Genomic DNA, 27354 nt, shown 5'->3' with positions numbered 1-27354 from the left:
AACTCCCAAACCCCGCCGGCATACGGCAGACACTTTTGTAAATAGAGGCTCGGCGTTTAAGGGTTAACTAAGTTTCTTTATTGTTAATTCCTCATAAAAAACTGTGAATTCATTTATAAGCACATTCAGGTCTTCTTCAATTCTGGTAAATCAATTAAATTATCATCCTCAAATCTAGCGCTCATGACCTCACAAAAATGTTTTGCCCAGCACTGCTTTTCTCATTCTGATGTTATTATTGACCCAACACTCCTTTTGCCAGGCATTTTCCTCTTTTCCAAATATTCCCTCATCTCTTTTTGATCTTCATTTAATTTCACTATCTATACTCAAGTCCTTTGTATTCCTCTTCACACGTACCTTTTGCTTTTGTCTGTTCTTTACTGGACCCCAGGTCTCATCCAATGTCAGAGTACCTCATTTTCAGAAAACTGATATACATTACTGATATTAAGTCAGTCCTCACTGACTGTCTGCTCCTCCTCAGATGTGGTTCTTAGAACTGCAAATCTATTCTGACATTCAATTAAAAATGTATCTCAATGTTCATTTCATTTGGTGATATTAACACTATATGTGGATTCACCCTCCTGAAATTCTTCTGTCCCACAACACATCCCTCATGGAACCAGCACACATAAGTGGTCACCTTTTTGTTATGATGAAGGGTTTGGTGCACATTAATTCTGAAGCTGAATATCATATGTTTAAAAATAGCAGAAATACAAAAGAAAACACTAACATCTTGGGTAAGAGTTAGTCACCAGCAAAATGCTGTCACTTTTATAAAAAAAAAAACACCACAAATAGAACAATAGAGATATCTTTCTTATTTTTGTAAAGTGCTAAACTTAGATAAATTGTATAGCCATTTATATACGATTTATCAATGTCTGTCCCCAAAAAAAGTGCAATACAAGTCAGAGAGACAAAAAATCAACAGCATAGGTAGAACTTTCCGGGGCAGAAAGATGTTGTAAATTACTTTTTCACCAAAATCACCGACAAAATTATTAGCATGACTTACTTATATTTGAACAATGCAAAAAAATTGGTGAATTGCTTTTTCACGGATACGTATGTAATTAATGGCTATTTATACATACTAGCTGTTTAGCAACAGAGTGCAATAAAAGTCAAAGAAGGAAAAAAGATTCAATAACATATGTAATGTCAGGCATAATGAAACACTGTTTCCTCATTTAAAAACAAAAAAATAAATATAAGTATCAATAGCTAATTTTCTGCATAATACGAAAGTAACAAATTGTCTTTCCACTTGTATAATATTCAATACAATTTGCGCAAGATATTCCATAACAAAGCGCAATAAAAAAAATAACATTTTTATAATAAAATAAAGTTTCATATATACTTACCCAGTAATTACATAGCTATTAGTTTCTTTTAACCGGCAACTAAAAATTTTGAAATTGCAGTCATGCTAGTTTCTTTTGGTTACTGTGACATGCCCCGCCCACTTTCGGGTGTAAGAGAAGGTACAACATAGCAAAGAGCTTCAATTTGTTTATGCCCTTATATCCAAGTGAGGGGAGGCGGGTGGGCTCCGATTATGTAATTTCTGGGTAAATATATATAAAACTTTATTTTATTATAAAAATGTCATTTTTATATAAGTAACTTACCCAGTAATCACATAGCTGATTCCCTCACTGAACGGAGGTGGGAATGTTGGACATATCTACCCCAAAACATTATTAATAGTAATGAGTTTGAGAATAGAAATTTGCTAACGCTGAATCAATGTTGTTGAACCTCACCTGATAAGAGAGCTGCTACAGGTAGATACTGCCTCTGGTTGGTGCTCATCTTATCCAGTAGAGGCGAGGCGGTAAAGCCTTGAGGGCCTACTACTACAGTGGGTGCTTTGTAGCGATGGACTAATTTCCGAGGGCTACCAAAGTAGAACAAGATGCACCTGTCCAGGGCGCAGTACCACACAAAATAACCAGAGTAAATAGTCACCATAACCACCAAAAATCAAATTAATAACACCAATACCCAACTGTAAAACCAAAAGACTGGAGGGTACTGCAAGTACATAGCACTCCCAGGTTCCCCAAAACTCAACACCCTAAGCAAGGCGAAGAGATTAAAGAAAGGACATTGCTTTCTACGTTTCCTTCCCCAACACCACGCCAGCCACATAAAATGGACCCAAGGTACTGAATTGATCATAAATGGTCTCGATAACCCTTAAATAATGCAATGCAAACACCGACTTGCACTTCCAAAATGTCGCTTGCACAACTGATGTGAGGGATAAATTGTGCTTGAACGCCAACGACGTAGCGACTGCTCTTATCTCATGGGGTTTTACTCTGAAAGAGGAGTGCGAGTCTTCGTTCACCATGGAATGTGCTTCGGAAATCAAACTCCTCAGAAAAAATGCCAGGGCATTCTTAGACAAGGGTCTAGAGGGATATTTCACAGAACACCAAAGGTTTCTTGAAGTACCATGAATGCCCTTCATTCTGTAGAGATAAAACTTAAGGGCCCTTACTGGACAGGGAGTTCTTCCTTCTTCAGATGGCCCTACTATCTCGGACAAGTTCTTGATTGTAAAAAAACGAGGCCATGGATTCAATGGCGATTCTTTCTTAGCCAGAAAGTCTAAGGAAAAGGAGCAAACTGCATTCCCCTGAGAAAATCCTATGTTTCTGTCTAAAGCATGGATTTCACTGGACCCCTTAGTGGTGGCCAAGGCGATCAGAAAAAAGTTTTCCTGGTTAGATCCCTTACAGAGGTAGATTGCATGGGCTCAAAACATGAACTGGAAAGCCACTTAAGGACCATGTCTAAGCTCCAGGACAGCAAAGGTTTTTCTTTAAGGGGAGCGCACTCTTCGATTTTTTATGAATATTTCTGAAATTAAAAAAAAATGGTTAAATGGCCGTAAGACATGAGCAACACCTTCGTTATCACGTGACCAAAGCATTTTTTCGAAATATTAAAATTGATGGGGTTTTGGGCCTCCGCCCCCCACACGGTGAGGTAGGGCTGACGTTTGGCTCCTAATGACTATTGTCATTTTTTCCTTTATTCACCTAATTTATTTTGATTTTTATATCACCTTATCTCCTACGTCTGGCAACAACAATGGCTTGTTCCTTGGTGAAGGCTTGGTCTAAGAGACAGTTGCCCCCAAACGTTGAAAGTGGGTGGCGGGCAACTTTTTACTCAGCAATTTTTCCGCTACTTGCAGTGTTTTTTGCAGTTTTTTTTTTACATCCAGTAACTCTAAATATAATCTATATACTTTCACCTTCAAAAATACACTCACAGTTGATGAAATGAATAAAGGATGATGAAAAGGGAGTATATGATGACAAGTTCATTATATCTAGATCTCAGTTAGATAGAATAGTGTCGGGTATTAGATGCAAAGTAGGAAATGGCAGGGGTAAAGTTCAGGTCGAAGTCTCTGCCAATAGATGGGATACTGATATTTTAATGAAGTGCCAATCGTGTAGGTTTACGGTTAATCTCAGCGCCATCAACTGAGTGAGATAAATATTGAGGAAATTGAACACAACTTCGGCTGTGACAGATTCAACTTACTAACACATCTGTTTGGCACAAGTGAAAGTATAGAGGAAGTTCTTCGTTGGAGAGACAAAAAGGCTTGAAAATCAAACTCCAAAGACCAAAAAGACCGAACAAGTGAAAAAAACGACTGAAAATGAGTCAAGAGTATCAGCCTGGTAGCTACTAAACTTTTAGTTTCTTAGTTTCAAACCAGGCAACAATGAATCAGGTGGTACTTGATGATACCCTCGCCTCGCGCGAATAATACACTTTTTTATGGAGGGGGGGGGGTGAGCTGGAGCCAGAAATCAACCAAAATAATGCTATAAGATAAGTTTTTCCATGAGTACCAAAAAAAAACCACTTGTTGATCTTTACGGTCGTTTTTCTCAGTTTTCACTTTTTTGCACTTCAAATACGAATTACATTTTTATTTTTAGGCCAATTTTAAAGTTAAATATACCATTGGAAAGAGGAAAGAAAGATGAATATTTGTTTGGGGCTAGGGTTTTTCTTAGGTTGATGAGGAACCCGTGATAATCAAATCATACAAATTTGGGGGGGAAAATCCCCCCTTGCCCCATCCAAAAAAAATGGAAAAGTAGAAAAACTCTTCCCACTATTTTTAATACTATGAGGACATTGCAATAGCTCTAAAAATGAAGGCGGTGAATCATTTTTAATTTTTCTATTTTTTAAAATTTTTTAATAAAATCCAAAATAATCATGCGATCACTCTCAAATTTTTTCTGGAACACCACCTTATATATATGTATAACATATAAAATTTTCATAAAAATCGGGGCATTATTTCTATGTAAGCATGTGCTCCCCTTAAGCTTTTGTGGTGTCAAAGGACTTAATAAGGTCGGACAAATCCTGGTTGGAAGATAAGTCCATTCCTTTATGGCGGAAAGCTGAGCTAAGCAAGCTCTGTATCCTTTAATGGTAGAGGTGGAAAGTCCTTTAGTAGAGCGTAGGAAAGAAGAAAGTCCACAATTTCTGCTACAGAGGTCTTAGAAAAAGACACGTTATTTTGCCTGCACCAGGACCTGAAGATGGACCATTCTGCCTGGTACATGTTATCTGAAGGCTGTCGTCTACACTTCGCAATTGCATCTGCAGCCACTCTCGAAAAGCCCTTCTTTTGGAGCAGTCGTCTAACAGTTTGAACCCTGTTAGGGCCAGAGAAGACAGGTTTTGGTGGAACCGACGGAAGTGAGGTTGCCTCAGAAGTTGTTACTTCTGTGGCAGCAGTCTCAAGATGTCCACAAGAAGTTCTAGTAGATCCGGGAACCACTCTTTTGCTGGCCAGAAGGGGGCTATCAAGATCATGGATAGGTTTTGATGAGACTGGAATTTGTTGATGACTTGCCTCACTAAAATGAATGGGGGAAAGGCATACATATCTTTGTTGGACCAATCCTGCAACATTGCATTGGTCACCCATGCCAAGGGATCTGGAACTGGTGAGCAGAAGAGAGGAAGTCAGTGATTTCTAGAGGACGCGAACTAATCTATCATGGGTTTCCCCTAGAGTTTCCACAGATCCAGACAAACCAACGGGTCTAATGTTCATTCTGTGGGAAGGATCTGTCTTTGACAGCTCAATTTGTCTGCCAGAACGTTGAGTCTACCCTGGATAAAACAAGTTGTCACTTGAGTGTCGTTCTGGTGTAACCAAAGAAGAAGGTCCCTTGCCACTTTGTACAGGGAGAAAGAGTGGGTTCCTCCTTGTTTCTTGATGTACACCAGTGCCGTCGTGTTGTCTGCATGCACTGCTACTGTCTTCCCCTGAATTTCTGAAGCAAAGCACTGTAGGCCCAGGAATATCGCCTGTAATTTTTTTACGTTGATGTGCCAGTTTTGCTGTTCCTGAGACCAGGTCCCTGACACTTCTTTTAATCCCAGAAGAGCTCCCCAACTTAGGTTCCACGCATCTGAAAAGAACTTTAGGCTGGGGTTCAGAGGATGAAGAGATTTCCCTTCTGATAGTCTCTTCCTGGAATTCCACCAACGAAGATCCTCCTTGATTTCCATCGTTATCAGGAACACAAACGAGTCCGGAAACTTTTTCCTGTTCCAGCTGGCTCTGAGGAAGAACTGGAGAGGTCTCAGGTGAAGTCTTCCCAGAGTGACGAATTGTTCCATGGATGAGAGGGTACCTAGAAGACTCATCCACTGATTGGCTGAGCAAAAGTTTAGATTCAGAAATTCTTCCACTGTCTGGAGACACTTTTCTATTTTCTTCAGGACTGGAAAAACCCCAAAATCCTGAGTTGATTGTCATCCCTAAATTAGGAATCTCCTGAGAAGGCGTCAGGAAAGACTTGTCCCGATTGATGAGAAGGTCCAATTCTTGAGCCAAGAGAAGAGTCGTGCGAATGTCCTCCTTACATTGAGCTTTCAAGCAGGAACGTAGTAGCCAGTCGTCTAGATATAGGGAGATCTTTATCCCCTTCAAATGAAGCCATTTCACTAGGGGAGCGAATACCCTGGTGAACGCTTGTGGTGCTGTTGAGAGGCCGAAGCAAAGAGCCTGAAACTGGATTATCTTGCCCTGAAACACAAACCTGAGGTACTTTCTTAAAGTCGGATGTACTGGAATGTGAAAGTATGCATCCTGCATGTCAATGGACGCCATCCATTCTCCCTGGCAAATGGATGTAAGGACTGAATGGTTTGTTTCCATCTTCAATGTTGTCTTTTTGACAAAGACATTTAGAGCACTTACATCCAAAACAGGTCTCCAGCCCCCCGATGACTTGGGCACCACAAAGACACGGTTGTAGAATCCCGGAGAATGAATGTCCTCTACTAGCTCTATAGCCTCTTTCTGAACAAGGGACTCCAACTCTAGCAAGAGAGCAGCAAATCTCTCTGAGCCTGGAGAGTAAACTGTCAATTCGACAGGCTTGCAGTTAGAGGAGGTTTGTTCAAAAAGGGGATAGTGTAGCCCTCCTTCAGGACAGACACTACCCAAGATTCCGCTCCCTTTTGTTCCCACTGTTCCCAAAAGTGAAGGACCCATGCTCCTACCTGAGTACCAAGGACTATGTTTTCATTTCTTTGAGTAAGACTTGGAAGAAGACTTCTTGATGGAACGCTGTGGGAAACGGGTATAAGTTCTTCTTCTAGTCTGGTATCTAGAATGGGAGCTCCAAAAGGGAGTAGGTTGCAGCGGAGACGAAGATCTGGGAGGAAGAGTCGAAGAATTCTTGGGGCGTCTCGTAGACTCGCAGAGCAGGTCCTGAGTGTTCTTTTTCTGCAGGTCAGAGGCGATGTTCAATACTGTAGCCTGTGGAAAAAGATACATCTTGTCCAAGAGGGAGAACAGGAGGGCCGATCTCTGAGACGGGGTGGTGCCTTTCGAAGTAAAGGAGCACCAAAGCTCCCGCTTCTTAAGAATACCCATGGCGTACAGACTGGCTAACTCCTGCGTACTATCGCGAACGCCCCTGTCAATACAGGAAAGTACTCCCAAGAGATCTGACGAGATTTCTTGAGGTAGCAGAGAACACTTTCTAAGTTTGTGCGCCAAAGCGCCCACCGCCCAGTCAAGGAAGCTCATCACTTCAGCTGAGGAGAAAGCTGATCTCCTAGCCTAGTCGATAAGGCCAGAGATATCTCCCTGAGAGGAGGCAGAGACTCCCAGGGAGGGAGCTTCTCCAGTCACATAAAACCTGTAGCTTAACCTGGACAATTTGGAAGGAGGGAAACAAAAAACTGCTTTGCCTTGTTCCTTCTTCTTAGAAAACCACCCTTCTACTTCATCCAGTGCCTTCCTTGCTGAAGAGGAAAGAACTAACTTCGGTAATTTCGAGGGACCGACTGAGGGGGCTTCCATGAATTGGGTCAACTGGCGGAGGAACAACGTCCAAGACGACACTATTAAGAAGCGGTGGAGGAGCAGGCGCCAATGGGCACTCAGGGGGTGCTGTTGAGATGGGAGCCAGAGGCGAAACCTGTTGGAGAACAGGCGCCAGCAGGCGCTCAACCACAAACGGGAGCTTGGGCACTACAACACTACTTGCTGGCGCTCGGGAGCTGATTGTAGAGATGAAGGTGCTGAGTGCGCAACTCCTGATGCAATCGCTTCTTTATTCGACAAAGAATGTCTCCGCGCCACAAGGTGCTTCGGTGCCAAATTACGGTCGTCATTCGAAGAGGATGAAGAGAATTGTTCTGGGGTGTCCCAATGACTACACGATGGGTGCGCTGAATCCTTGCTCTTCTTACAAGGAACAGGGGAAGAAATCTCAAACTCCACTGCACACCCTTTCAGTGGGCGGACTTGTCTGCATAGCGCCAAGCATGCCTGGGACTAAAATCTTCGGAGCTGGAGGACATACAATGAGCGCTCACTTGAAGGCCTTTCCAACAGCCTAGGTTGCAGTCTGGGATTCGTCAACGGACTGAACTGAGGGGGCGACTGCTCTGGGGCAGACCCCACTGACCTCCCTTAGGCTGCCAGTTTGACTCCTCCCAGGTGCTGGGGAGTATGTCAGGGACCTTGGCCAAGGAGAATCGGCGGGCCGAACAGCCACCTCCTCCACTATCACTGCACTTGCACTGGGCGCCAAGGGGCGCTCTGACTCACTTTTGTCCATTAGCACTTTCACCGACGATGCTAATTTAGCAATTGATTGAACAATCAACTCGAAACGAGTGTTGATTTTCAACTCCAGACTGGTGATGGCATTGGGGTTGAAAGCGTGGGAGCCTGGTAAAGGAGAGGGTTGCACAGATGGAGGAGATGGAATGGGAACGGAAGAAATTACAGGAGCAATTGCATCCGACTTAGCGGATGAATTCTGACTAACTAAAGCTTTACTAGGTTCCCTAGCCATAGCTTTCCTCTTCCTATCTCTAGCTAGTTTCTTGAGATGTGCATCTAAAGTTTTCCACTTCTTAACATCCCAGTCATTACACTCCTCACAACGTAAATCTACTGAACATGTTTGTCCCCTACATAGAATACAAATAGTGTGCAAGTCGTAAGATTCTTTAGTTTGTCTAGTATTGCAGCCTTTGCTGCAATACCTAATACTAGAACTACTAGTGTCAGACATCCTAGAAAAGTCTAGTACAAGTCAAAACACCGGGCAGAGTCATCAACCAATGATCAAAATTCGCCTAACACGATCTTAATTATGCCGAAAGGCTATCAAAATAAATACTTTGCCAATTGAAGAGAAGGCAAACAACCAGCAAAGTATAAATTCCAAAATTCGAGCTGCTGCCAACCACAGTCCTTCAACCACAGCTGGCAGAAACAAATTGAAGCTCTTTGCTATTTGTACCTTCTCTTACACCCGAAAGTGGGCGGGCATGTCGCCATAATCAAAACAAAAACTAGCGTGATCCGCAATTTCAAAATTCTGAGCTGCCGGTTAAAAGAAACTAATAGCTATATAATTACTGGGTAAGTACTAATATAAAACTGTAAAATAATACCCTAGTTCTGGCTGCAAAGCTTGGCCTTTATAAACAATGGTACAATGCAAAACCATATAAGATCATATATATATATATATATATATATATATATATATATATATGTGTGTGTCACAAAGTGATCAAGTACCTGGTTATTACACAAATAATAAGACCAAAAAAAGTTACCTCACTTCAGCCAGACACTTGAAACCTCATAACAAAAATATTAAGACTGAATACTCTAAAGGTAGTGTGATCCCTTAAAACTTGCTTAACACTTGAAAATTCAATCTAAATTTATCAAGTTATGGGTAAGGTAACAACTGATAAACTATAAACAGACTTGGGGAAAAAGGGCATCACTCCAACATATACTATAATTGTTTCACCTAGATAAGCATCAGGTGAACAAACAGATATATCACTTACTTTGTACACACACACACACACACATATCTCTAATCACTGGGGGTCAAAATGAAACTCTCTGCTTTTAAAACTAAACAGACAAAGTTATTTCTAAGTTCAAAAGTTATAAGCAGAGTTCACAATCTCAAAAAGATTCACTATTACTTGACTACAGTGTAAGATTTATGTATTTCTTAACCAAAATTAAGTCACAAAACTTTAATTTACCATGAAATCACTTTAATCAAGCAAAATTCAAACCATTAACTTTCACTCAAGTTTTACATATAAATCTGAACATCTGCAATTAACCCAAGTGTTCACTAAAATATTATTGAATGGGAATCAATACAGGTATTCACGAAATCCCAACAATAAGTATGCACTGAAATCTCAATAATGCAAATTAACACCAACAAAACTCCAAGCAATTACCAACACAAATCTTTGGGTAGTATTGTGAAATTATAAACATTTTAACTTGTGTGAGTAATATGAAAACACAAACACATAAGAATGAAATATGCAAAAAATGGAAATATACCAACAGCAACTTCACTAAGGCAAAATATGATTAAAGATTATATCAATCTTTTGAAAGATTACCTTCACTTTTAAAAAAAGGCTAAACTCACGTCTTTCTAAAACTTACTCAAAGATAACACTTCAGTTTTCACCTAATTACAATACAAGCAAATAGGCACATTACCTTACTCCTTTGGAATTATAAACACAATGCTTGATGCAAATATTTATGACCATACACAAATATACATTTTGTAGGAGAGTTTTACAAAACTTATTTATTTAGGGAGAGCAACCAATTTATACCCTTATTTGAGAGAGAGAGAGAGAGAGAGAGAGAGAGAGAGAGAGAGAGAGAGAGAGAGAGAGAGAGAGAGAGAGAGAGAGAGAACTGCTATCTTTGAATTCCCCAAGGCAACTCCTGGCTCTCTCTGATTTCCCTTTGTATATACATGGTGGGTCCTAAAGGGTTGCTAATTAGCCCCTTCAGTCTTTGAAAAACAGATTTCTCCTTCCACCTCTCAGTATACATGATACATAAAGTATACATACATTATACATACAGGTATACATGCACAGTATACATACAGGACTGGAGTTTCAAGTGCCTTATCCCAAGATTGACAGCATCCGTTCCACTAAAAACACCTGTGTACACAGAGAAAAGTATTTTGCAACCGGTCTGGGTCGACTGTCAATGTGTCAACTTCATCTCTCTCACTTCCTCATTCTCCTCACTCAGATTATGGAAAACATAATAGGCATAAGGAAAGATAATAATTATGGAATAAACATACAAGATAATGATGTAATAAGAATTCTGGCTGATAACTGTCACTTTGCCACAAGAGACCCTTGCCTTTTTGCCTTCCCCCAAACACTTTTGTCAATAAGATATGGCTAAGTGATAAGAATCCTAACCTTTCTCTCTACTCAGCATGTTACAAATTCGATTTCATAACACTCAGTATTCATTTTAATATACTTCACAATATATTAGACAAATGAGAAAAAAAAACATATCAAAACATATTTCAGAATCACATGATACACAATTTAACTGTAAGAAATAAAGACCTCTCAAAATCATAGACATCAAATCAAAACATACACATAATCTCATATTATAATATTCCTCCCCCCGCCCTGAGGATTAATTATCCCACGTTTGAATCCAATGTTTCAGAACGGGATAAATAATCTACAATTACACTGCTTCCAAAAATGCTCTCTCTCTTTACACAACAAGATTATACAGTCCATCAGGGAAATTACTATGGCTGAAAAACTTGAACAGAATTGGCGATAAACTCTAGGCATACTCACAAATCTTTGTAACTCTTTCACCACTTTAGAAACAAACTTGGCTTGCCAAATATTATCAAGTAATTGATCAATAAAAGGTAAGGGATAATTATCAGCTACACTGATGGAATTCAGTTTCCTATAATCACCATGCATCCTAAATGAGCCATCTGGTTTCTTCACTAACACACAAAGAGAACTGTAATGACTTGAACTGGGTTCTGCCAATCTGTGCTGCAATAAATATTCGACTTCCTTTTTCAAAACATCTCGATGAAAGGGTGATACACGGTAAGCTCTTTGCTTGAATGGTTTAGAATCTTCTCTGATCTTTATCTCATGCTTTGTCAAGCCGGTACACTTAGGAATGTCTGTAAAAATCTCAGGAAAATTTTGAATCATCTCACTTAATTCTTTGCTTTGTTCATCACTCAGATGTTTTAGTCTGTTCTCCAAATTTTCTAATATTGAAGAATTGTTCATCTTGTTTTCAGCTCCCAATTTGTAGCATCATCGTCCTCTGTAGATGAAGTTGTTTGGGTTATAGACACAATCTCAGTTCTAGTCTCTGAGAAGTAGGGTTTCAAAAGATTTACATGTATCTTCCTCCGTCGTTTTCTTCTCCCTGGTGTTTCAATCACATAAGTTCGATCACTTAACTTTTCTGTTACCCTATAAGGACCTTGAGATTTATTCGTAAGGGGAAACCATTTCACTGGTAAAAATACTAGAACTTGTTGTCCAACACTAAAATTTCTTAGCTTAGTCCTTTTCATTTTCTTTTGGCTTATCTTCAAATTTTCTAAAGAAAATTTTTAATTTCTCTTAACCTTTTCCTCAAGTTCTTCACATATTTTCCTTGGACTTCCTCTTGATTTTCTTCCCAGTTCTCTGTAAGAATTTTCAATGGACCTCTCACATCTCGACCAAAAATCATTTCGTTTGGCAAACATCCCATACTTTCCTGATATGCATTCCTAACTTCAAATAACATTAAAGGTAAACCAACATCCTATTCTCTTCCCGACTCATTACAGTACTTGGTTAACATATTTTTCAAAGTCTGGTGGAACCTTTCCAAGGCCCCTTGAGTCTCTGGGTGGTAAGCATAAGATAACTGTTGTTTCACTCCTAACAACTTCATCACATTCTGGAATAATTTTGAGGTAAAGTTCATTCCTCTATCACTTTGCACAATTTCTGGAATTCCTAACTTGGAGAAAAATTCCACCAACTTCTCAGCAATTACCTGGACACATTAACGTCAACAGATATTCATGTCCTTCCTTCGTTTTCGGAAGCGGACCACCCACATCTATTATCACCTCGCTAAAGGGTTCTCCTCTAACTTCTATCGGTTGTAGGGGAGCTTTTTGAATAGTTTCATTTGGTTTTCCAGCTATCTGGCATGTATGACACTCCCTGCAAAATTTGCTAACATCCTCGTGAATTCCAGGCCAAAAAAAATACTTCATAGCCTTCTCAACAGTCTTCCTGATTCCCATATATCCAGACTCGTGTGCTACTGCTACAACTTGTTTCCTCAGTGGATATGGAATTAAAATTTGATGATATTGCCCCCATTCTGCATTTCCTTGAATATCTGCAGGTCGATGCTTCATCATTAGCAATCCTTCCTTGAGGTAATAAGTTTGTTGCACCTCTTCTTGGTCAACAACTCTGAAGAACAAATCTGCTAACGTTGTATCCTTCTTCTGCAGTTCTATTAATTTCTCTCTAGTCACTTGTCCAACTTCAAGGGTTGAACTCTCAATGTCTGCCAACTCTGCTACTGTAGTTCCACTACTATCTTCAGGAACACTTTGACTACGCTGAGTCTCTTCACCAATAACAGGATTCTCTTCTTGAAAAATCTCTTCAGTACTGACACTAGGGGAAACTTCACTTTCTTGAAACAGCTCTTCCAATTTATGTTTCGTGAAACATAAATTGTTTTAAATTCTAACTAAATGTTTTAACTAAAAGAAATGTTCCACAACTTATTACTAATACAGAAAATCCTTTCAGATTATACGATGTCTACAATAATCTAGGCAGTAAGTGAGAATAATTTAGACTAGATTAATAGAGGATGTTGTCTGTAGCCTGTGTTCTTGGATTACATATCCTTAAGTGGCCTACCTTAGACCAAGGACCTTAGGATCAGATAATAACAATATCTGGGCCAAATAAATTGACAGCCTAACAATAAGGCTACATATTAGTATAAATTTTTTCCTTTTATATAAGCCTTTGCACTTAAGCATGAGCTAAATAGTCCAGAACTAGCCTAGGCATTACCTTACATCAAGTTAAGTGATAACCTTATACGAAACATCCCATTTTTGGACTAAGTTGTTAGCCTAGACCATGTAACCTAGGACTAGATGAAATAGTAATTAGGACTAGATGAAATAGCAATCTGTACTCAATTAGAAGGTAACACTAAGGTAGGCTAATTGTTTTATGTAACCCATACCCTAAGTGTGAATTAAATAATCCTGATTAGGAAGCAGCCTAGATTAGAGTAACTTATAGCCTGGCTACAAGGTTACACGTTAGTGAGTTACTGTTTTATATAGTAGACCAAATAGCCTAGGATTAGATATAAACAGCAAGCTGGGTTATAGTTGACTAACTATAAGGTTACATAATAGTAAGTTTTCTATTTTTATATAACCTAGCCTCAACATTTAAGAGTGATCTACAAAAATCTGGATTAGGCAATACCCTATACTAGGTTAAGAAAGAACAAATAAGCCTAGGATTATATAAAAAAAGTATCCTAGGCTCAATAAAATAACCTAGTTTTTTTATGACTCGGTAGCATGTCTATAAGGCTACATACTAATAGGGTCTTATGTAGCCTATATCTCTACAGGTGATATGAACCTAGAACAGGCAGTAGCCTAACCAGATTAAGTAGGAATCCCTTGTTAAGGAATACCCTACTATTAGCCTAAAACAGCGATGGCCAAGTATCAGATAGAAGGGTAGTCTCGGCCACATAAAACAGAAAACCAGATTTTAAGAGGATTATTTTCTGTATAGTTTATATCCTTAAGTTTTAAATAAGCCAAGAATAGGTTAAGGAAGAACCTTCTAAGAAATCCTCTATTCTTAGCTTAATGAAGATTATACCAGAAGCATTAACCTAAGCTATATAAAACAGTAGCTTGGGTTAGTTAAACAAATTAGTTCATAGCAGTTAGTCTGAATGGCATGACAATTGGCCTTAAAAACTTCACTTAGCCACTGCAAAAGGACTAACAGTGTATAAGTAATACAGCCATATACAGGTATGGAAACTAACCTAAACCTTAGAGGGTTAAGTTAACAAAGATATTTAATTAAATGTATTACAACTGCACACTTGTAATCAAGTTAACCTGTAATATGGAAACTATATGAAGAACTACAGAAGTGTCCCTCACTTACAAACAATTACAACTAACTAGCTTCTAATAACAACTTGCTTTATATCACCACAGGGCTGCCATTAGGCAGGAACCTCAGTTCAAGAGTTCCGTAGCAAATTGCTCGGTTCACTTTTTGCCAGTGGGTATGGCCCGTACCACCTACCATGAGCAGTGACCTGGTAAAAAACAAGGAAAATTTGCTTGGTTGCCAGATGTGGGCAAGATTTGTAGTATGCTCCTGGCAGCAAGTTCCAAGGAGGAAACAGCTCCTTTTAAGCTGTCTCAATGGGTCCTAGGGTTCAGCAAGGGTGAGGAAGGGGGAGATTATATCTTTCCAGCTGAACTCCGGCATCAGATATTTAACCCTTTCTCTGAACAACAACGTTTGGGCCAAAACCCAGTAACATCAGCCCCCAATACCTCCCAGATTAATCCCACGGAGGAAGTAGAGGAATCTTTACATGGGGTTAACATTCTTACTAAAGAATATGAAGTGGACATTGCCATTGAAATGGTCCTGCTGAACCCAGAGGGCTCAAGGACACAAATTTTAGCTAGCCTTGGGAGAAACCTTCCAGAAGGAATTCTATTTCCCATGCAGCTATCATTGCAGAATAGAATCTTTCCTCCAAAAGGGATACTAGGATCCACCTAACTCCGACTGAAATGACTACATTTTCGGAGGGGTACAGTAACTTACCCAGGACTTCTGCCCCTTGATTAACAGGCAGTTACAGTTCAGTTGCTGAAGCTCAGTTAGATTGCGCAAGCTCCTCCAAAAGGGATGCACAGTTTGCGGCATTTGATCAATTCCGTAAAGAAATTGAGTACCATCAAAGATGCCCTTGCCACAGAACAGCAATACAGGCAGTCCCTGGTTATTGGCAGGGGTTCCGTTCCCGACAGCGTGATGATAACCGAAAATCGCTAACAACCAAAAATCGGCGATAATAGCGCTGATATCCAGTTATTGGCGCTGGTGTCCGGTTATCTGCGCCAATAACTGGGGATCCGCACCGATAACTGGAGATCGGCGCCAATAACCGGGAATTGATGTAAAAAATCTGGATATCGTCATCGCTAGACAAGCGCCGTAAAACCAGATCGCTGATAACTGGGGTAGTCATGTACACCCCAAAGTGTAAAAGTACTACATCCTGTAACCGAAAAGTGAGTATAGATGCAAATGCTGCCCAAACAAAATCTGATGTTAGAATTCCAACTGGAAACAACAAAAGGGTCAGTTCAAAATACAGAACTTCAGATCAAAGCATAATAGGGGCTCCAATACTCACCCGACGATACTGGTAATCCTTGGCGAGATGCCTCAAGGTGCATTTTCTCTCCCAATGGCAATCATGTAATTAATGAGAGAAAAACTATGATCTAAGTTGTACATGTAGAATTTACAAACGGCAGCATTCCCTAATACAGAATGGTACCTGGTACCATCTTCACCAGACATGGAAAACCACTAACAGAAAACATTTTCTTACCTGTGCTTATAGCATTAAAATCTATAGAAATCACCCTTTACCAGGTCAGTGAAAAATGGATCTCTACTTCCATTCTGAATAAGACCCAAGTTGCTCACCAAGTAGCCCCAGCCTTCGGTCCCTTCACTTTCAAAAATATTAATCATATGAAGACAGATTTTCAGAACTGGTAGTAACTAAAAACAAGAGACAATGGCAGAATTAAAACCATCTGCCAAGGTCATCCCAGTTCCGGGAAATTCCACCCAGGAATGCGAAATGCTATATCTCCCTTTTGAAAGGAAAAAGCATGCATTTAGGGGATATCTAGAATTAAGTAACCATGTATATTCTTTAACATCAACCTTTCTTTTCATTTGTTTGCAACAGCCTCATATACCGTGACCTTATAAACCTAATTAAACCACACTGATTGAGTAACTTTATAAAGTTATCACTTTGTAGCCAAATACCCAGTAATTTCTCATTTACAAGTGTTGAAAATGACCTCATGTCCTGTTCCACAACGTACTCGGCAGTTAAGAGTAATTTGTTCCAGTATGTCTTTAACATTAATGCCGCAGAGTTTCATAAATCTTTTAAAAGTAAAGCTCATTGCATGGCAGAGTGTAGAGTAATGTAAAGCATTTTCCACTCATTTCTTGCTTAAATCGACGTTCACACCCGAATGAAGGTGTGTACATCATCTTGTGTGGGAAGCTATTATAATTAGCAAGAACTCGCTAGCAAATTGCTCCCTTTTCGTTTCCTGTCTGCCAATCTATCGATAGACACATCTGTCTATCGACATGCATGCCTACCTATCTATCAGCCCAAGCTTAAAATTGAGTAGCACAGTCAGAGTCCAAGGGATTAAGAGATTTTGCAGCCACAACTTTTAAGTAGATAATTCCTTATTCAAGGCAAAAGTGAATCTATCTGGCCGACTCTTTCCAGGCAACCGCCGCCCCCGCCACGTGCACAGCTGAAAATGACTCAATTCCCTATCGAAGAACTTGCCCCCTGCCCCTAGCAGATGGCATAAAAGGACAGACGGACAGGGGCCCGATCTCAGAAACTTGCAGGACGACACGGCGTAAAGACAAGACGAACACACTCCCCACCAACCCCACGAGGAGGGCCATGCCCCTTGCTGGACGACGCCCTTAGCTCATCCCTTCTCCATCTAACCACGTGGCCCCTCAAAATATACTTTTACCTTCATGCACTTCGACTGCCAACCACATGCTCCCTTCGCTGCTGGCCTGATCCTAACACGAGGGGGCCACCCACTTCATTACCTGGCGCTTCGTGAAGCCCCTACATCCTAGCACGTGGAAGAGCAACGCTTTCGCCCTCGTGAATCGGGAGTCAACCACGTGCCGCCTTCTTCGCTGGAACCGCTTCTCTCTTACAGTAAAGTGCTCTGTAAAGACGTCCATTCAGTCACGGTTTGTCCTAGTAGAATTTACTTAATCACAGAATCTTTTGTTCAATTCCACCCGTGCTATTCGAGTGTCTGCTCTCAGTGCTAATCCATTATTAACTCGTCGAATCCCCATTGGCACCCTCAGTGCAGCTTCAAATTCATTATCCTTTTGTTTATTTCCATTACTGGTGTATAATCTGTGTATCTCTCATTTCAGAGGGACCCTATATCGTGGAATCTTCCCGGACTATGCCTGGAATCCCCATTTTCATTCATCCCGTAGGAATCCCTTGCAGGATCAACAATTTAATTGCATTTCTCCTTCCTGTACTAATGTCTTTTATGTAAATATACTCCTTTTAGTTTACCCACGTGTTTACGTAATATTTCCCATCAGAAGTAAGAGCCTTATGCTCATATGAAATTCCTCCTTTTCTCTTGTTTTATGTTTCACTGGACCCACAAGGTCAGAATCACAAGGCTAAAGTATCTGTAAATGTTGCTACCTGTCTCATACAAACTATCTCAAAACCAGATTGTCCAGTAAAAACATAAAAATATCTATCGTGAAAGTTACTCGCCCAATGCTGCAAGGTACCTTATGCAAAAATTACAGACATCATCTATCCGGCAATACCAGTCCGTATGGAAGATATGGTTAGATTATATCCATACTGAGAGCCCCGTTGCAATTTCTATAGAAACACTTTATTTTTCTTTTATACCCTTTTGAAGACAAACACCTTGCAGTTACAACAGTCATGGTATACTGTACAAGGCTGTATTAACAGAACCCTTGCTTTATGGATTCGGGACTGACTCCCGTATAGAAGTTGTCACTTCCCTTCTGCAGACTTTTGCTCTAAAAAGGCCCGCTCCCAAAAGGCTTCCAATTACTCGGTCCCTGAACAAGATGCTTAGACTTCTATCAACTACTCAATTCATCAGACCCAATACAATCACAACGCACATGCTACAAAAGGTGATCTTCTTGATTGCATTTGCATCAGGAGCTCTTATTAGTGAACTGGGCTCTCTTAGACGGGGACAATGCATCATGCAAACATCTGACCATCAATTATTACTGTAACCTGGCCCACCATTCCTGACCAAGAATGAGGATCCTTTAACAAGGAAAATGATTCTTATAAGACAACTCAATACAGCAGATAAGACATTATGCCCAGTTCAAGCACTTAAGGTCACGGCAAACATCCCAGAGGGTCCTATTTTCCTACACCCTAGCACAAACTAACCACTCCCTACAAGAGCCGAGAATGATTGTAGTGTTTCTCATTAAAAAGGCAAATCCCTACTCCTTTCCTATGTCACATATTAGGAAAGTAAGTACGCCGTTGGCCTTCTTCAGAAATGTCTCTTTCAAAGAAGTCTCTGAATGTACAGGGTGGTCATCAGTTAAATTATTGCCAAGTGCTCGAACAAATTCAACCATGCCACCTACTCATACACGGTAGTGTATCAGTAGGTGGCATGGTTAGTCTTAACTCCTAGGTGCTACGGCAGAAAACCAGGGGTCTTATTGACCGTGGGTATGCTAACTAACGCTGGGAGAAGGGCGACAGTGCAACCAAACCCAGTATGCTTAGGTAAGCCACTGTAGAACTACATCCTAAAACGTAAGTTCGTGCATAGTTTCTTGTTTCTTGGTACCAAAACCTGAAGAGTATTTGGAATAAAGAATGGGACTTGAAATTTGTGGCTTGACCTTGGACCAGAAATGTTTTTTCCTTTCGGGTGTTGGGGTTAAAAACTGAGACCTTAAAGCCTTTTTTGTCACCTGTAAATTTCTTTGTAAAGCTTCCTTGAGGATGAAACGAACAACTATGCTATCAAAAAACAGGTTTTGACTTAGGAAAAACCTATTTTTGGTAGTCGCTGTTGAGTCCTCAAAACCCTCCCACTTCCCTGATGAAAAGGCATGGGATTTGGGCAAGGGACCATCCTGCATTGACCAACAGAGATTAATGGTTCTTTGGTCTTTTAACGGCCCAGTTGTAAACAAGGGGGGTGGATGTGCATGTGCAGTAGTCATTCTCTTTCTTGCAAGTTCTTTTGATGTTGGAAAAACTGTATTCAGTTTCACAGAAGATAAGGGAAAGTGCCCTCTTATCTCTGAGCCCATTACTGTATATACTCCGTTACATGTTATAATGTTAATCATTACGACACAACACCTGGCCAAAAATATTTAAATCCGAATTTCATATGTAGGCAACACAAAACCAACATTCTGACTCTCCTCCCCAGCCCTAGTGTAACCGTGCCTTTGAAGTCTCGTTCCCAGCAAGTAACTGTGCTTAGACTTAGATGTATAAATACTTCAGTTCTCTCTTTCTCTCAGTATACATATCCTTTAATGAAAAAACAGCAAAATATCAATAAAACATTATCTCACTTACAGAATCCATTTATACTGTGCTTAGACTTCAATGTAAACACTCTCTATCTCTCAATATACATATCCTTTAATGAAGAAGTACAGTAATTAGTGAATAGACAGTGTTGCTCTACGAAAAAATCGAATTAGTGATAATTTTAGAGATATGGTCCATAGAAAAATTCAAAATTGGTGAAAGTTCACATGTAGAATTGAAAGATGTTCCACAAAAATCCGCGACAAAATGAAGCGCGTAAAAGTGGGGTAGTACTGTACATTGTTGGCTATCTTCAGAAATGTTTCTTTCAACGACATCTCCAAATGTATAGGGTGGCCATCAGAAACAGTGTTCCTAAAACAGTACTGCCACAAGCTTGAACAAATTTGACTACAGTGTATATCAGTAGGTGGTATGGTAGGTCCTGACCTCATAGGCGCTACGGCAGAAAACCGGGGGTCTTCTTGATGTGGTGGTTATGCCAAGATACTGCTGGAAAAATTGCCACAATACTGCGACCAAACTCAGCAAATTTAGGTAAGTCACTTTAGAACTACGTCTTAATATTTACACATTCGTGTTTAGTTTCATGTTCTTTATTGCCAAACCCTATGGTATCTGCAATAAAGAATGTGGTTTATAACTTGTGGCTTAACCTTAGACTAGAATTTTATCTGGATTGTTGGGACTGAATTTTAAGAGCTAAACCATTTCGTCACTTGTCAATTTCTTTTGTAAGCTCTTTTGAGGACGATCAGCGGCTACGCTATCAAAAAACAGTTTTTGATGTAGGAAAACCTATTTTTGATAGCTGATGTGAGTCCTCAAACACAACCACTTTCCCTGATGAAAAGGCATGGGACTTGGGTGAATAATTATCCTGTATAGACCTGGAAAAGAGTAAGGAGTGAAAAGGTTTGACGTAGTGTGTGCTGTTACCACAATAGATGGCCACATCTGCAGGTAAAGAATAGGAATTGAACCTAGGTAGTTGCTGTAGACAAGAGAAAGACCCCTCTTGTCTTGAGTCCTATATTCTATCAGTGTCAACGTGCACTATATTGGCCATGACCAACCAGAAGAGAACTCTTTGAAATCGGTTGGCTGTGGCCCTCAAGGGATCATGAGAGTAACTCCTTTGAGGACTCACAGCAGCTACCAAGAATAGTTTTTCCTACATCAAAACCTTTTAATTATAGTTACAAATATGTTACAAATACTGTATGGGAAAATAAGGTAGACACTTGCCTTTTGCATAATAAGCATCTTGAGTGTTTACAGTTATGCAATACTGACAAGGTGGGGAGTAAGGGTACAGAGTTGCTGACTTACACTCGCTCTACTGCTAGTCCACATCATCGAGAGATTACTATATCCCAAATTCATCCAATAAACCTGCCACTGTTCTCACTCTAGATCTAGTGTTATGGTTAAGTAACATTGGTAGCTTAATTAGTCTTTCTAGTATCCTCTGCCTTGGTACTGCTTGTCTAAATATAGGTCTTGGTACTTTGAAAATTGCATTCCCAAGATGCACAAATATGTGGTATAGTCTCCAACTGTTGCCTTATTATAAAAGACTGCCAACCTCTCTGGCATGAAGCAACACTGACATCGACTGACTTAAAAAAATTTTCTAGGCACCTCCAGCTCTTTTTCCAGTATTTTCACAGCATGTTCATGCATTCTATGATTTCCCCATTCCAGAGCATCCCTTTTACTTTGTATATCATTACTGCAAGATTCTTTTCTTGCCCTCCTGGTCCTGGTCCTATCTGTTCCTTGGAAAAGTGTTCATATATTCTAGTAAGCTCATTGATGATTCAAGGTACTTTTATTAAACTGCTAATCACTTCAGATGGTTCAATGACTTTTAATTTCATAACTTCCCAAGGGCTCTTTCAATCTCTTCACATGTTACATTCACTACTGCTCCTTCCATTTAATCATCCTCTGGTTCTACTGATTTTCTTCATTGAGAGGGTTATCAAAACATTGCCTCAATCAAGTCGTAAGTGTCCCTATCCTATTACAATTCAAGAAATACAACCACAGCAATTCTGCCTTTCACAAAAAAAATTTACTTCACAGTTTTCAATCTTTGTAAAATCTTTTTTTATGTATACAAGACTGTATTAGCTTGCTATATCCATTTAAGTGAAATCTTTTGATAAACCAGATAATACGAATACTGTACATTATTTACCTTATAATAAAAGGCCCTCTATCTTCAAGCAAATTTCTCTCAGTTGCAAAAAGGTGAAGGAGGTTTCTTAGAAACCTAGTAAAGTATTCATCCACACTGTTCTTCTCATCATCATCTGCAGCTGCTGCTGTGGGGAAAAAAAATTAAGAAAAAGGTAACAGACAGTTATAAAAATATACAAGTAAATTTACTCTGTTCCCAAGGGAAAGCCTACACTGCTCTGTACTAGCACACTGTGGAACTATCTTATCTCTGATTAGCACACTGTGGAACTATCTTATCTCTGTATTAGCACACTGTGGAACTATCTTATATCTGATTAGCACACTGTGGAACTATCTTATCTCTGTATTAACACACTGTGGAACTATCTTATCACACCAAAATGAATTATGGTAACTACACTGAGAACTACAAATTCATGACCATACACTTATTCTACACTACCCTAGCAAAACAGACGATAGTAAAAGTTAGCAAAGTTGGTCATTCGTAAGCCAAATTAAAAGAAAATCTTGAAAAAGTGGTAATCATATGTAAAAATAAATGTTAATTTCTGGACTTTTGGGTAACAAGATGGACTAACAAAAACTCTTAGACCGGGAAGAAGCCTTGGATGGATAGCTTAATCATTTAATGCTTGACATTAGTCATTGTTTTTCCAATACTTTACACCAGCCCAAGTTAACTTGCTCTCTATTATATGCAATAACAGCACTGTATAGTACACAGATGCACTAAATGAATGTAAGCCAGGACTTTTTGCTGGAAATAATGTAAAATATTGTTTAGAATAGAGTGATTTTGAAATGAAACAAGTTTGTATTCAAAACCTATTAATCATAATTAACCTTTATTTTGTGTGAAATGAACAAGGCCACGCCAACTAGAGGAGTTCAAAGATGAGAAATTTCACTAAGCATCCTGAGCTCTATTGTCCGCTACCTAACACCTTCCATTTTTCTGTGCCAACCCCCATATGGAATTGTGAAAGGGAAGGAAGAAGGGCACTGAAGAATAAAAGCATTTTATCGTAAAAAAAAAAAATTGTTATAAAATGCCCATAATTAGCTTGAATTGCACTTTATGAAAGAGGATGAAGCAGACGAGCATCTGAAAAGAACATAAGGTCCAGATACTATCATCAATTCACAGTACCCGTGCATCTGATATCTAACCCCGTCTCCTATGACGCTCCTGATTGGCCATTGATTAGCCAGTCACTGGGCTGAAAACTAGCCAGTCTGTTCCAGCCGTCACCGAGACAACATCTACGCTGCGTCCTCTCATGAAATATGTCTTTCAAAAATTATAACTTTCATTACACCTCAGTTTTACCCGAAGAAAAGTAGTGTTTCTCAATTTCATCACTAAACATCGTCAAGCCAATGATCTAAGGATTATAATGGTATATACGAATTATGTACTTCAGTAAACTTAATGCTAAAATATGTACAGTACAGTGAAATAACACATGAAATTTTTTATATAAAATATATTCTTTCATTCCTTATATGGCATCGCAGTGCATTTATCATTTATCGTCTTGTTTTTCATACAATATCCTAGCTTAAATGTCATGGGTGACAATGATACCACAAAATTATAGGTAGGGCTATCAATATAAAAATAACAAGCAAAAGGTTAAGAATATTAAAATGAGTGGGGATGCATGCAGACAATAGCCTCATGTTTATTTCACTATACATATTTTAGCATTAAGTTTACTGAAGTACATAATTCATATATCATTATAATCCTTAAATCATTGGCTTGATGATGTTTAGTGATGAAATTGAGAAACACTACTTTTCTTTGGATAAAACTGAGGTGTAATGAAAGTTATAGCTTCTGAAAAAGACATATTTCATGAGGAGAGGTCGCAGTGTAGATGTTCACTTGGTGACGGCTGGAACAGACTGGCCAGTTTCCAGCCCTGTGACAGGCTGATCAAGGGCCAATCAGGAGCGTCATAGGAGACGGGGTTAGATATCAGATGCATGGGTGGTGTGAATTAACTATAGAAGGCCAGTTCCCATACATGACCGACAGTGGCGTCACTGATGACCGTAAAATGGACATAACACAAGATGTAACCTCAGATAGTACACGTGCCAAGAATCTGAGGCTATAATGACTACTGTCTAGAAATGACTTGGGGGTTTATGGCAGCCCTTGAAATTGCAAATCCAAAGGTTAAGAAGGCAAAAGTTCTGTCACTGTTAAAAGAGCAGAGTGAAAAATTAATATTCCCCAGAGAGAAGAAAACTTGATTATTAAAGAAACTGAAGACCAGGGAGAATAAGAACCCTGTACACTGTACGAAACCATGAATCACAACACATGAGAATGTAAAGTATGGAGGGAAAGGACTACCAGCCATGTGACAATCACTGTCTCACTCTCCAGAGAACCACACTATTAAGTCCACAGCTGATAATCAGCACTCGAGAAAATACAAACATGGAAGGTCATAAAAGCGATGGAAGAGGCTGTTTCCAAAAACTCACCTTGGCACAATGAAATCAGAACTGTGAAATTCTACACCTGTTTGCACTGCTTGAAAAGTAAAAGTGAGAAGATCTGTACAGTCCCTGGACTGGAATGTGACAACACCTGCCCAGGCCATCAAACCTGGTTGCAGAGAACAAAACCAAGGTGGCCTGACAGTCAAAGACATGCAAATGGGCTCAGCCAGGGTATCCCCACTCATGCTCTGGGTCTTTCCAGATATCTGAGGGAAGGAGCCACTCCAAAGGAACTGATGGCAGGATGATAAAGACCTTAAGACATCAAGAACACGCCAGATGAAGCAAGGCACAACACAGACCCTGTTCTAAACTGCAAACATAAACTTGAACACCAACAACTGAGGAAACTTTGATCTTGACCATCTAATCACAGACTGCCATGGCAGAAGAGTGGTAGGCCATAAACCTGAAGCAATGACTCAACAAGAGGCCATGTTGGCAAGGGGGGCTGTAGATTAGAATCAAAGTCCAGTGACTCAAGCCCTTGGACCAGACAACCTTCCTTTGCTAATCCAGCAAGAGGGGTGATCGAGCCTCAACCTGTTTGCAGTGCCAGGAACATCACAAATATGGAAATGGTTGGATTCAAATGAACTTCTTCAGCTACTACTGTGGAAAAATTGTTGTTAACGATCACAAAAAATACCTTCCAAGAGAGGGAGACTCACAGGATTGCGCCTTGGCAAGAAACAAAACAGCATAGAGGGAATGGCCAAGGAGGCAACTAAAAAGTAAGTTTCTCCAAGAAGAACCATGAAAACAAATAACCTTCTCAAACCATGCCTGCAGGAAGAAGGCATTGGAGTAAACTCTACAGGAACAAAGGAAGTGACAAGCCCTATCCTCAAAAAGACAACCCAACCCTGAGATGACATGGGCCAGGACCACCATTTACTTTCAACTTAACTGTATAATACTGTAAACAGGAAGGCCAACACAGGGACAGAAAAGTCAGCAAGCGTGTTTCCAAAGAAGGGCAAGAGAAAGAGCTAAAGAAACATGGCAAACATCAATTACAGAATTAATTACATTTTGCTCCCTCAGGGAGCAGAGCTCTGTTGAAGAGAACAGGCCAGACAGGACCTATCCTCAGGTGCTTCTAACCATCATCACAACTCCTGGCATACAGAGTAAGGAACAAACACAGAGAACCAAGGCAGGCCTGAGTAAGCAGAAAAGCCTGCTGAACCATGGCTTCAACCACTGATGAAAGCAAACTAGCAGAGAGAACGAGGCTGGGGCACGGCAAAGTCGTCACTGCAGAGAGGCACACCAGTAACCCTGCAGCAAACCAGAGGTCAAACAATGGGCCAGGGAGGCAGGGTTGGCCATAAAAAAGTTTCATGGAGAAAAGATTATACCCAGAGAACCTCTTAAAATGAAGAGCAGACAGAGGAACTGACACCTGGCACTTTGGGGGTTGACAAACATACAGCTGAATCTATTGACCTTCCAAGCAAGAGACAAAATGGGGAGGACTTGAGCTTGCTAAATAAAGATCTACTGAGTTAAGGGAACAAGTTGTGAGAAGGACCAAGACCTGAAGAGGTATTTAAGCAAATGTCAAAGAGGAACAGCAGATGGTGAAAATGTGGAAATGAAAACTGAAAGGATGTCAGGTAAGGAGGAGGAGGCAATGTTACAGGTAGCAAAACAGCAAGTGAAACAGGAGCAATGAAAAGCAAACTTTCAACCAATTCCAACACAACCAAAGAGAAAAATATAAACCTCTCATAACAGATGAGATATCAGTGTAGGGAGGCTACAAGCCTGGAAAGAAAATCCTTCAGTGAAAAGAGAAGCCAATCCATACTGCTCCCATGCCATCTGGTTTGGGGATCAAACAATGGTCTAGTCAGGCTAGGGCATCTTGAGTTAAGAGGCAACACAGGAGGTGCTACCGCTTGCGCAGAGTTCAGTACTGGAAGGAAGGAGCAGTAGAAGAAGACACAAACCTCACTCCCAATGGCAACAGGAATATTGCAGGAAGAGACATCTAAGGAAGGGGACTTGGCTTAGGAGGTAGCCCCCATACAGCACCCTCCTCACAGGTGGTGAGACTTGGGAGACAAAGATGACAACACTGCACTGCCAAACAGGAGGAGGTTAGAACCATCAACCATCAAACATGGCATTTCACATCTCCCACTGTGAGGAGAAAACTGATAATTCTTATGCAAGGGCATTACCAAAGTTAACCTGAAACTACTGCAGGCTCTACCATCCTGCTAAAATTCTCCCCAAAAGGTTAGCACAAGCAAAGAGAAATGCAACAGCACCAGAGCAAAACACCATTAATTCACATAGTCTTAGAATAGATATGAACATGAAGACATGCAGAGTGTAGGGGAAACACCATTGTGAATAGAGCAAAAACAAAAATTCACTGTTAATACATAAAAAACACAGTACTGATGTGTGAAAAGTTTTCAAGCTTATAGTTCAGTGATATAATAAACAATAAGGTAGAAGTTAAAGCCTAATACCTTTAAAACAGGATATACTAGATACAACACTTTAATTACTGGAATAGAAATGAAAATTTTCAAAAATAGCAAAGGGAAATGAGACAACCTATGAAGAGACATAAAATTAATAAAAAGTACAAAACTTATCAATAACAAAGATATAAAGTGAGCACTCACAGTGATGTACCCATGATGAAAAGACAC

General features: G+C 39.9%; 1 protein-coding gene across 2 annotated transcripts in view; it reads right to left on the bottom strand.

Moving 5' to 3' along the window:
- LOC136831358 (protein VAC14 homolog) overlaps positions 1–27354 on the bottom strand; it is a 301501-nt gene that overhangs the window by 61516 nt on the left and 212631 nt on the right. Inside the window, exon 10 of one of the 2 annotated variants that reach the window (XM_067091678.1) lies at positions 22152–22278. In XM_067091678.1, coding sequence (XP_066947779.1) covers positions 22152–22278 — 127 coding nt within the window. The remainder of the gene's footprint in view (positions 1–22151; positions 22279–27354) is intronic. The other variant, XM_067091679.1, reaches the window with a different exon arrangement.

Source organism: Macrobrachium rosenbergii, chromosome 48, assembly GCF_040412425.1.
Source record: "Macrobrachium rosenbergii isolate ZJJX-2024 chromosome 48, ASM4041242v1, whole genome shotgun sequence".
Lineage (NCBI taxonomy): Eukaryota > Metazoa > Arthropoda > Malacostraca > Decapoda > Palaemonidae > Macrobrachium > Macrobrachium rosenbergii.
This window is presented reverse-complemented; position numbering and strand designations above follow the sequence as displayed.